Source organism: Heterocephalus glaber, unplaced genomic scaffold (assembly GCF_053883595.1).
Source record: "Heterocephalus glaber isolate CG9 unplaced genomic scaffold, H.glaber_assembly_v1.0 deba00001497, whole genome shotgun sequence".
NCBI lineage: Eukaryota > Metazoa > Chordata > Mammalia > Rodentia > Bathyergidae > Heterocephalus > Heterocephalus glaber.
In genome coordinates this window covers 57,928,307-57,940,964 of record NW_028258320.1, presented here as the reverse complement: position 1 = coordinate 57,940,964, position 12,658 = coordinate 57,928,307, and the positions used below count along the sequence as shown (strand labels likewise).

Here is a 12,658-nt window from a genome sequence, read left to right as displayed (position 1 = left end):
ATTCTGTTTGTTTAGTTGCCAGTTTCCTACTGGTCACATGGTTTTGCAGACCACTCTTCTCCGTTAGGTGTTGGCATTCAGCACATCCAGGGATCACATTTTTCTTCCATAGTACAGGCTTTTGACTCACACAACACATCTTTCAACTGTACCTTCTCTTTCTTGTTAAAAAGGAATACTTCTCATATCCGAGAAGGGTGATCTACTTTTTGGTAATCGTATTCTACCTATTCGTATGCAGCTCCAATTTCTAGATGCAAATTTAATTTTGAGGCTTTCTCCAGAATGATTTCTGCTTGTCTGTGTCAATAGAGCCCAGTTCCTTAAAATGAAAAAAGTATTTGTGGGCCTCTGAGCCTATAGGTTTTAGTCTTGCTGCAAAAAATATGTAGCATTCGTTTCTTTTAAACCTTTTGATAATGTAAGAATGATAGTTGTAAAAAATGGAAAGATAAGTATAATTAAAAGAATTATACAAAAAGATAAGTATAATTAAATAAATCATTCATAATTTTACATAGGCAGGGTAGTGCCTTATAGTTGTTCTGGTATGTTTCCTTCTAGTTTTTTTTCTGTTTATCTTGCACACACACACACCCAGGCACACACATTTTTGCAATACTGGGGATTGAACCCAAGTCTTTATGCATATTAGATAAGTGTTGTGCCACTGAGCTACAGCCCTAGCCCTAGTTTTCATTTTGAGACAAGGTCTAACTAAATTGTCTAGACTGGCTTTGAACTTGCAATCCTCCTGCCTCAACCTCCCATGTAGGTAGGATTACAGGTGTACACCACCACACTTGGCTATGGCATAGTTTTTTTTGGTGTATAATTTTAAAAATTAAAATCAGTATCATAGCATGCTAAGCCTAGGGGTGTGCCTCAGTGGCAGAGCATGTACTTAAGCATGCCTGGGGCCTGGCTCAAGCCCTATCCACTGCAAAAACAAAAACAAAAACTAAACAGTATTTATCATACTGTATCATTTTTATTGATTTTTTTGTTCTTGTATCTTTTTACCAGTTCAACTATTTTTAGGTATAATTCAGGAGCATTAAGTTTATGCACATTGTATTTATGTACTTTATACTTTCTAAATATCTTTATGTTATGAACATTTCATTTTGTTACATATTATTCAAGAATGAGGATTTCTGGTGGCTGCAGTCTATAGCTATATCATTATTGCAGAAATCCTTTACTTTTGTGCTCAGGGTTTTCAGGTGGAGGTGTGTAGTGAGTACTTTTGTGTGAATGGAAGCAGCGGCCCCCTCCCTGCTGGAGGAAAGCTCCTAGTGCTGGAATTGCTGGCTCAGGGGCTGTGTGGTTTCTTACTGTATGTGTGCTTTATGGCCAGTTGCTTTGAGCAAGTTGTCCTGACACATTGTCCCACAAGCTGGATGGAGCTATCTGGCCTCTCTCTCTGCAGCGTCTTTTTCACCCCTTGCCTTCTGTGTTCCTGGCTTTGCTGTTCCTGGGCCTGCTTTGTTATTGTCCTGATACCACCACTGCCTCTCCCTCCTCCCTCTTATTCCTGTATCACTTGAGGCCACCTGTTTCTTGCACCTTCCACATGCTTATGTGGCTGAGCTGCATTCTCCACTTTTCTCTGATTGCCCCTCCTACCTGAACATTGAGAGCTGGGCTGTTATTTTGGTGGTTTCCCCTCCAAGTTGTTCATTTTCTCATTTTCTCCTTTGGAAAATGTCAGGGACATTTTGCCCAGACTATGGTGAGAGCTTCCTGGGCACAGACATTAGTGCTGACCAGCAGCAGTAAAGGATATCCTATAGAAGGTGACTTCAAGGCTTCTTCCTGAGCTTGGGATGAGTGGGCCTGAAGGTACTGTCATTCGTTTACACTAGTAGGACGAATGCTGTTTTCAACCTATGGGTGTTCAGGTGGAAGCTGCCTTTCTTCCTTACTTGCCTGCTGCCTTCCTGCAAATGGTTACTGAGACTGCAGATATTACAGAGTTGGGCATTGAAGATTTGTTATGGGGGCCAGATGATTGAGGAGGTGCACAGTCAGCTCCTGTGATAAGTTGTCACAGAAAACTGTACACACGCAGGAGGGCCACCAGATGGGCTGGCATGCAATGGATGCTCTGCTAGGTTAAGACTTTTTGCCTTGGCTATGGCTGGTTGAGTGGGCTGCTGCTAATATGAGCTGTGTTTCATGATTCTGAAGTGGTGGTAAGAACATGGGCTTGGATATATGGGGATCCCAGGAATGGGTGAGTACTCGACTTAGGGCCAGTTGCCTACAGTAGTGTTCAGCCCTGGGAAAGTCTTTTACCAGCTGAAGACTTGAGATCTGGCCATTTATCTTCCAGCAGCCATTACTTGGTGTTCTAATTTATTTGAGATACATTAGCCTGGATCTCTGAACACATCCATAGACTCTTTGGCCTATGGTCCTATTGGTTCCATGGAGTGACAGTTTCCCTCAGGACACACACTGTACACACCTTTGGCTCTGCCATACCAAGCAAGGAAGCCTGTGCTGAATTTCTCACCCTGCAGACCTCTTACTTCTTTTGATGGGTGATACTGTAGAAGTGAAAATTGTCCCCATGTCAATATATGATGCTAGTACCTAGGGAAGAGTGTATGCAAAGAGAAGAAACCAAATGCTCTGCTTGGATATCTTTAACCATATGTGGTGGCATGGATAGACAAGAGGCAGAGCTTGGGTCCAGTGCCTTCTAAGGTTATTCTTGGGTTTTCTTGCTCTTGTCATTACCAAGGGCATTTTGTTTGGAAGGTAAAAGTAGTGCTGGGTTAACCCCTGATTGCCATCACGAGGTAACTTTTAATATAGGCATGGTGTAAAGTGTATCAGCCTTTCTTCTAATTTCCATGCGCTCGGACTACTCAAGTGGTGCATTTTGAAGGCAGCTTAATAAAATAGAAAGAGCCTGGGCACTGGATACTTTCTAGCATCTCGACTTGGGCATGTTGCGTCGGTCCTGTCTGTGACCCTCAGTTTCCTCAGCTGGAGAGTCGTTTGCTGAGGATGAACCTTGAATGTGAATTGGCCTTCACAGACATCTGCATGTACGAGGTCCCTTGGTAAATTGTAGCCCCTGGCTTATTATGGTGTTATTTGGGGTGTTGTGTCATTATGAGTAGAGGAGCCACTTGCCACATGTGGCTACTTGAATTTAAATGAATGAAATAAAAGTAAAATTTCATTTCCTCTGTCATACTTGCCACTGTTTAGGTGACCACCATTACAGAACATTTCCTTCATCACAGAATGGTTTATTAGACATTGCAACTCAAGAGGGACAACTGAGGAGTTGGCAAAAGAAGTTATTTAGTGGAACTCTGTCATTTGAGCTCCAGTTCCACTGGGGCCAGCGTGTTCAGATGACTTAATTTGTCTTTCAAACATGGAAATAATTTAGACTTGAACAGAAAAAAACTCCCACATTGTAGCTCATGCTGCTCTGCTGTAGTTGACCAGAAGATAATCTGATGTTCCTTGGTTTGTTTGTTGGTTTTCTGTGATTATTGCACTTAAGCAAAAACAATCTTTGTTCTTTCTTGTCATCAGTGATGGATGTAACAGATATAATAAATGGAAAAGTAGACGATGAAGATAAACAACATTTCATTCCCTTTCAGCCGTAAGTATGGAGCAATCCAAGTACTTAACTAGATATAACGTGAACATCCTATGTTTGTAACAATTATCTTTGTAATTAAGTTTCTGCGTTAAACCTAAGTTGGGGTAGATTATTTCACAATAATGAAAAATCTGTTTAGTCACTGCCTTAGTACATGGAATTTTTGGTAGCTACAAGAATCCTGGGTTAAAGTTTGTTTATGGTTCTGGAGGTAGATTTTACATGTGTTCACTGAATTACCATATTAGAAGAATAATTACCATTCTGCTCTGAGTGTGAATGTGTGAATGTTTCTTTACGTAATTGATTTATCTTAGTAGCAATTCACATTTTCAAAATACAATATTTTCTAATTTATCACGAGGTTGCTGCTTTTGAAAATAGAAAAGCAAACAAAATAATGCTGAATTCTTTTATAAAGCAAGAAATAATACCTTAAAGCCTGTAATCATGCTGCTGATTTTCCCATCTTGATTTTTGCTCAGATGTATATGTTCTTGCTTTCTTTTTAGACTCTGTCACTTTCTGACCTAAAGTCTTAGAGAGGTGCAGGAAACATGGAAAAGTACTTGGGGGAAGATGTGCTAAATTGATTCTCTGATTTGAAGCTAGAACCCATGGATTAGGTTGAAAGAGTTGGTGTTTGTTTCCTGGTGGTTGAAGCAGGAAGGTTCCTAGATCATGGTCTTTTTGCCACTTCAGAGAAGACATTCCTCACGGGCGAGAAGGAGGAATTACAAGTTGAATGCTTTAAGTTAATGGCAGGAGACAGCCTCCTCCTCAGGGTGTGACATCTTACAAGAAGAAAGTGCATGAGTTAGAGTGACTTGTCACAGTGCTCGGTGTTCTTTTTTCTCTTCATTTTGTTTTTATTTCAGGCTTGAAACAAATTTGATTTTACAAAGTTTATGCTGTTTTCAGGTGTTGGCTGAATGGCTTTGGGAGGCATATGACAGTGGTTTTCTGTAGGAGCCCTGTCCTTGGGGGAGGTCAGGAAACAGGACATTCATTGCTCTCCCCTACCTGTCGTTCAGAATGGATTGTCCCATCCTGCCTCAGATTTGAGTACCTCTTAAGATGGACCAAGTGTGGCTTTCTTTGAAGGAAGGTAGTATGTATAGACAGGCTCTTAAGGCTTTTTGTAAAGCTCAGCAAAGAATTTTGCAGTCTTCTTGATAGGACAATAACAAAACTCTTCATTATCTAGCGTGGAGGCAGGGTGGAGCTACATGTGTTTCACCTTACACAATTGGAGGCAAAAGATCTTATGTCACTTATATGCTTGCAATTTAGTTTTCCGTCTGGTATGGTAACCACTAGCTCCAAATGGTTATTTAAATTGACTAAAATGAAAGAGAATGAAAAATTGAGCTCCTCAGTCACATTAGTCCCACTTTAAGTGTTCAGGACCCCATGGGGCTAGAGGTTACCATATTGGATAAGGCATATTATATGGCACATTTCCATCACTGGAGAAAGTTCTGATGGATAATGGTGCTGTGAAGGCAGCAGTGAAGGCAGTGAAGGCAGTTTATAAGGGGAGGACAGCTCTATAGACTCTGGAAGTTCTATCAGCAAACAAGGGGAACGTCATTTTGGAACGTGGGCAGACACTGAAGCAATAAATACAATATGCCTTTGTGAAATTATAATGTAAAGTTGCTTCTTTGGCCCATGAGAAATCATGCATCCCCCTGCTGTTTGGAATGCTATGTTATATATTAGACTCAGAGTTTGTTGATGCCCTAATGTGCTACTGATGTGAAATTGCCTGTCGCTTGAAGTGTTCTCTATGAAAAATCAAGGAATCAAAACTTCTGATGTTGAAAAGTTAGGGAATATATCAATTTTAGAAATGCTGATTTTTACTGATCATATACTAAACCCTTTGAGATCACCTGCTTGTTGCTACTGTTTTTTCTGTCTTGTAGTGAGTGTCCACTTTAAAAAATATTACATGCTTATCTGTTATGTAATTTGTGACCTATTGCTCCACTAAAGGGAGACTAATATACAGATTAATATTTGCAGGGCTGGAAGCAAAAGAGCAGCATGATTTTAATAGTAAAATAAGCAATGAAACCAGTTCTTTGGGAAATGCCATGCTAATGAAACCGTTTTTTGCTCCATTAAAACTGATTTATTATCTCGCAGGCTTGGTTTTAGGGGGAAGGAAGCACAGTGCACATCTCTCTCTCTTTTTTTTGTTGTTGTTAACTTGATAAAGTAAATTAAAATGGCTCTCAGCCCACTTGAGTTATGTGGCTGCAATGATGGATAATCTCATCCTTGCTGTCAGAATTGGTTTTACGTGTTATAGACCCGATGCATGTTTTCCTGCCCACTTCCTGTTGGGCTCTGTGGAGTTCCATGGCATTCCTGTTGGCGTGTATGGCCCGTTTCACTTCTTGGTTTTATACAGTGCAGCCTCTATGAGAGGCTCCTGGTTCATGGCCCCTGAAGATTTACATTCCTAACCATGTCCTGATTTCAGCTTTCAGACATGATAATCATTAGTTGTGTTCTCCAAAGATGATGCCGCCCTCTCCCATGTAGTCATTCACAGCTCTATTGAGTGCACAGTCTCATGGAGCAGAGTGGAAAGCATCCCCAAACTACTAGGTTTGAGGAGTCTTTTTTTTGAGAGGGGTAAGGGGCCCATATTTTGCTTTTCCCTTCATGCCACCTGCTCCTTGACCTAGGATATGGTCAAACTTACTGAAATTGGAGAAATGGCCACAAATATTCTTTGGAATGGTAGGTTCCAGCCCGCTTACTTTCAGACCAGTCCCTTGTTTAGTTGTCTGGAAGAACTGAAGTAGAGCCTGGTGCACATGTTTCCCGGGGAGTGGGTCGCCCGTTTGCCTGACTTCTCCCTGGTGTTCAGCATTTTCCTGATTGATACTTTTCCCTGTTTTTCTTGTCACCTATCCTGCCCTTTGTCGTGCGTTGACTCATGACGACTCTCTCCCACTTGGTGACGATGCTGTCTTGTGTTCCCTTGTTACCGTGACCCATGGGTCTCTGTGCCCCTTTGTCTCCTGTGGTCTTGGTCGTCCCGTGCCCTCCAGGCTCGCGTTGGACGACGCCATTCGACACAAGCCGCTGAACATGTCATCCCGTTTTTCACCCAGGGTGGCAGGGGAGAATGACTTCCTTCAGACTGTTATAAACAAAGTCATCGCTGCCAAAGAAGTCAACCACAAGGGGCAGGGTATGTATGTTTCTGTTCTCTTTTTTGTCTGTGTCTGTACATGTGGGCATGGGACAGTGCTGTCTGGCTTGCAGTTAGGCTTGATATTCATGGTGACCACCACGATGACAGCGACAGTGCTGGAATGTGTGCATTGCTTGTCCCCATTATACAGCGTATGCGGGTTTTCTTACCTATCACCTCTGTAAGTGGTGAGAGAGGTGTGCTGCTGAGAGCCACCCTGCAAATGAGAGGGAGCCTGTGCGGTGTGTGACTGAGTGTTTGGGATGAGCACAGTGCTGATGGGACCTGGACACAGCTCATGGCTGTGCTCCCTCTGTCTTCTCTAGCCCTGTCCTCTCATCTTAACCCTGTCAGAAATGGTGGAATACAACCCCTGCCCTCCGGCTATGGTTTCACCTCACCGTTTAGAGAAACAAGGATATTCAATACCCCTTCTCCTGTGTACTCTTGTCCCTTTCGTCCTCATCCATGTCCTGTGCTAGTTACTGCCACATTGTTTTCTGGGGTTCCCCTCTGTATCCCCAGGGAAGGTGGCTTCAGTTATGCAGACCAGCTCCCCTTGGGTTCTGTTATCAAAGTGATTTCTCTTCCCTCACTCCCTGTCTGGAGTGCATCATTTTTAATCCTGCACTGATGGGCTGATGAATCTATCACCTCAGTTTGGTGACAGTTGGCACTTGGGCTGCCCAGGAGAGCTGCCAAAAAGCAACTGTTTATGGAGGCTCTGCCTCTTGCCAGAAGGGAAGTCACCTTCAGAACGTCAGGTGTCTAACCCTGCTATTAACACTAGCGGGAAACACGGATCAATCCTTGATCCCAGGTGGAAGTGCTGCAGACTCCACAAGAGCTTTGGAGCATAGGCCTGTTTCAGTGGACAGTCACTTGCAGTCCCTGGACTTTCAACGAACAACTATCTCTGTTCTTTCCCCCTTGATGTAAAGGACAGTATTGAGTCTGAGGAATGTTTTGGAGAAATGAATCATTCCTAGGGCTTTGCAGGGACCCTTAGCTGGTATGAACTGTCCTCCACCCTGGGCACCATTAGCAGAACAAAGCCCCTTCCCAGAATGGTGATGAACTGTGGCCTTTGCGGACAGACTTCTCAGCTGACCCAGGCCCCATTCCCTTTTAAATCATGCCCCTCCCCATCTGCAGGGAGGTGCAGGCAGAGCTGTTTAGACATCCTCAGGCTGAAGCCATTCTCAGCCCCTGGCTGTGCTTCAGCCTTGGAGTAGAGCCCCTGCACTACCAGTGTCCTTGTAGTCATTGGAGCGTGGTTAGCCTTTCTTAGTCACACAAGAGAACTGCAGATTGGTGTCAGGCCTGCAGGAAACAACTTAGAAAGAGGCCCAGAAACCTGCCAGGCTCATAGGTATCATAGCCAAAAATCTACAAAGCTGAGAAGGATGTGGCCTATGTTTGCTGGTGCCTCGAACCCTGGGAGGAGGGACTGTTTCAGGTCTGTGCGGACTGAGAGACGGGAATGTTGATGGCGTTATGAGGGAGGCCACCAGGGCATTCTGAGTCAAGGTGCCCAGGGCAGCTTCACTAGGTCAGCTTTGCCTCCAACCTTACCCTTTCCTCTGGGCTCCCTCTTTGGGTGAATCTCTGTCATTCCAGGGAGAACTGAGAGAGAAGTGGCCCAGGAGGTGCAGGACAGAATCGGCTGCTTTCTCTGTTGGAAGTGACCCAGGCTCAGCTTCATGCTGCTTGTCTATCAGGCCATAGTCAAGTGGCCCGAGGACCCAGGACCCTTCACATGTCCTGGGGCTCATTTGAGCTTATTCTAGGCCTTGGCCTGTTCTAGTTTACAATGACAAGTTCCCTTGTCACGATGGACAAAATCTTTTACATTTCACCTAACACCTGCTTTTGCATTTGAGACATAATAAATGCTCATCCTTTTTGTTTTTACTTATTCTAGTTAAGGAGATGTCAACTCCAAACACAATTTTTCTTTGCTGAAAATTGGCCTTATGCTGTCTGATGAGAAAAGTGCTTTAAACTCAGTGTAATCAGGAAAATTTAATATCTTTGTTTAAATTGTGTTGTAACAAATTGAATTGTGTCACTAATATTCTAGTGTATAAACTGAGATATTTGAGCAAACTCATATTTGTGAGGAAGAAAAGGCATTTGAAAGGCAGCATTTCTGATATAAATGTTAGCACTAGATTTGGTTTGCTCAGCTGGATGGCAGAGCCACGAGATAGGATGGGGAAGTGCCTGGCCCTTGAGAGTCTGTCTGCCTACTTTATCTGCACATCCAATGCTACCACTAGCTCAGGGTATTTTTAAATGAATTAGGAAAAGGGGCCCCCTTATCTGAGTGAGTGAGGAGATGCAGTCAATGTGGGACATGGTGTAAATTCCTGTTTACCTTTCTCAATCAGTTACGTTGTGCAGTGGATATTCTGAGCCATGGTACCATCCTCTGAACTGTTCTTCGGGACTATCTTCTGTTGGTTATGCTTCTCTCCTTTTTAAAAAATCTCTCCCATCTTCTGGAATTCCGTATCTCAAAAACAAAGGGAAAAAATACATAAAAAGAAAGAAAAGGAAATGCCCAAAATAGTCCTACTCTGGACAAATGTGTCTTTCTCTTTATATTGATACTTCTGCCCCAGTTTCTGCTCCCACTGAACTGATCTTCCTTTTGTCTTTCTTCTTCTCCCACCAGCATCTTCCCCAAGCCTCAGCCTTTTCACAGGGCTCTTGCTGAGGTTCTTAGTGATGTCCTGGTTGGTCAGTGACACACAGAACTCCCCTTCTGGGCCACATTTGGCTCTGGCCCCATGGACACCACCTTCCTGGTATTCCTGTTCTTTCTGGCTGCTCCTTCCCTCTGTGGGTTCTGCATGTGGGGAACCCTTGTGCATACACTTCAGGACCTTCTTCCTCTCCTTGCCCTTGTGCTGCCCTGGCACTTGCTGGTGACCACATCTGCAGCAAGACCCCATCTCTGCGAGTTGCCCCTCCTTCCCTGTCTGCTCTCCCTCCATTTCTGCTGTTTTGACCTCCACGCTGCCCAGCCCCAAAGTTCAAGTGTAGCCAGTGTTCACTTGGGCTTCTCTGAACTCCCACATCCCTGTCCCATGCAGCTACCAGAGTGCCATCAAGTCAGGCCCTGGACTCATTTGAGCCCTCCTGGGCCTCCCCACTACCCCTCAGATGGGCTATGGTCCCGCAGCCTCCAGGATGCAGCTCCTTGGATTTGGCACAGGTTTGCAATTCCCTTGTCACCTACAGGGCTTAGAGGAGCCATGTGAATGCCAGGATGCAGGTTTGGGGGTATCCCCTCAGCCTGTTCAGGACCCTGAGAGCACTTCCTACTTGCACATGTGTCTGAGGGACTGTGGCATTAGTGTTTGACTCTTGCAGTAAAGTTAATTCTCTGGCTGGGGATAATAAGTTTCTACCCTGTGTTTTCATCACCCTGTGAGTGCCTGGCACATGCTGCTCATTAGATATTTCTGAATAAACAGAAGTTCTCACTGTATGGACAAGGACAGGGACTTTCAGCAGCTAACAAAGGACAAAATGTCAGTGACTCTTAACTTTCTCAAACATTAATGATGTTGATCTTTTGATCTTTGTGAAGGGAAAAGACATTTCCAGGACAGCTTTTACAAGATAGGTGGGAGTGGGGTCAAAGTGATAGGGCTGCTGTAGTGATGTCCCTTGTGTGCACCATGGACATCTCTCAAGGCTGCTTAGAATGCAAGTTGCTTGTGGCCAAGCTCTGTGATTTTCTCATTTTTCTATTGAGTGCAAGGTCCTGAGCTAAGCAGTGATGAATGACTGTACCCTTCTTTGTGGAAGCATCCAGAGAGGGAGCAGCTATACATAGAGATATACATGCAGACACAATTACAGATGTATCTAGACACATATGGAGAAATACATATACAGACACATGCATGTATAGAGAAACACGTACTCACACAGACACATGTATGTACATGCACACAGATGTTCACAACACATAGACACACAGAGACACATACACAGCCATATATAGACACATGAATAGAGAAACACAGACATAGGTATGTGTATACACACATATGCACAACACAGACACACATAGATATGGACAGATCCACATAAAGTAACAGACATGCATGGGCACACTCACACACAGTACACACACAGACCCTCATATTGATGCTGTGATGGGCACATGGAACCCCCACAGCAGAGTAACTGGGGAGCACCAGGCCAGGCCCCTCAAGCCCCAGGGGCTGAGCACCCAGATCTGCCAGCCTGTGGTGACACCTCTCCCCTGCCACCTGGGTGACAGGCACTGTCCTTGAAAATAACCCACTCAGCTAAGCAGTTGCTTTGTCTCCTGTTTTTGATGTTGAAAGTGTCTACTTCATTCCTTCTTGCTCCCTGCCATGTCAGGGCTCCTCAGGAACATTTATCCAGGGCAGCTTCCCATTCATCTGTCTCTCCACTTGGCAGACGGGAGAGCCCAGGCCCACACTCTCTCCAGGACACCCTCTGTATCTCAGTTTAGAGTGTTGCAACCCCTTCACCCCTGTGGGAAAGAGCTGAGTGGCAGCCAGAGCATTTGTTCCTCCTTTGCTTTGACAGTGTCATAGAAGGCTGGCTCTGCAGGCTGCACTGTCCCAGGCTGCGTGGGGCTGGCCTGCTAGTGCCCTGCAACCCCACACTGTGTTACTCACTGGGCAGCGTGATACTGCTTAGCCATCTGAGACTTCCCTGGGTTTAGGGAGCTGTGTACTCACCTCCTGAGTGACCCCCTGCTGTTATCCTTCATGCGAGGCTGGAAAATGACAGCCTTCTGAGTCCACTCCCAGATAAAGGCCACCTTTTACTGTATCTTAAATGTAGATCAACTCACAAAAGCTGCTTGGCTTACCTGTCATTCCTTATTCCCAGCAAGATTTGTATCCCAGCTAACCAGATGCAACTTGTTCATTTGCTCATTTTTTCTCAAGATGTTGAATTGTGAATTAGAAGTTGCTCATTCATCAAAATTGCTCTCATGAAAAATCTTTATTATAAAAATGTTTTTAAAAATGACTCAGGCATCCATTGTTTTCCCAGGTTTGTGGGTCACATTGAAATTACTTCCTGGAGATATCCATCAGATTCGGAAAGAGTTTCCTCATTTGGTGGACAGGACCACAGCCGTGGCTCGCAAAACGGGGTTTCCAGAGATAATCATGCCTGGTAAGGACTGATCATTCTGGGCTGCTGAGCATGGTGCAGCAGCAGAGATTGATGTCTGTAGAGTAACATGTGTGATCTCTGGCAAGAAGGGACGCAGTGCGTGTGGTTGGTGATGTATAAGCCCCAGGGCGGTTACAGATTACCTCAGTGGTCAGAGGCTGTGCCTTATGGGATGTGCATGTTGGCCCTTATAGAATCAGCTTTCCCTATACTGTAGGGGTAGAGTGTGGGAGACATGGTCACCCAACAAACATCCAAGGAGACATCTGCTCTGAAGAAGGGAGGATGATCAGAAAGTGAGCTGCCCAACATGAACCACACTGTTCGGTGGTAGCAGTTGTGGAAGGACAATGCTTTTAGATCCTTGTGCTTGGTATCTGCTCAGTTAGTGTAGGTTACCAAACTAATGTTGCTCTGGCCCAGCCAGAGATTTTCAGCTGAGTAAACTGATAAGAGGAGTCCTGTTAACATTAGTCTCCTACATATAATACTTTCCAGTTTCCAAACAACATTCATGTTAATAATCTGATTTGATCTTCAGACCTTGGGAAGCGAGTTGCTTTTTCACTTACATACTTTTTGGTTTGTAAGTAATGTTCACA

The 12,658-nt window shown here is 44.4% G+C and overlaps 1 protein-coding gene across 2 annotated transcripts in view; it reads left to right on the top strand.

Moving 5' to 3' along the window:
• The window catches only part of Dock1 (dedicator of cytokinesis 1), a 530,482-nt gene that overhangs the window by 80,652 nt on the left and 437,172 nt on the right, over positions 1–12,658 (top strand). The window contains exons 11-13 of one of the 2 annotated variants that reach the window (XM_004838739.4): positions 3,565–3,637; positions 6,709–6,851; positions 11,931–12,056. In XM_004838739.4, coding sequence (XP_004838796.2) covers positions 3,565–3,637; positions 6,709–6,851; positions 11,931–12,056 — 342 coding nt within the window. The remainder of the gene's footprint in view (positions 1–3,564; positions 3,638–6,708; positions 6,852–11,930; positions 12,057–12,658) is intronic. The other variant, XM_004838738.4, reaches the window with a different exon arrangement.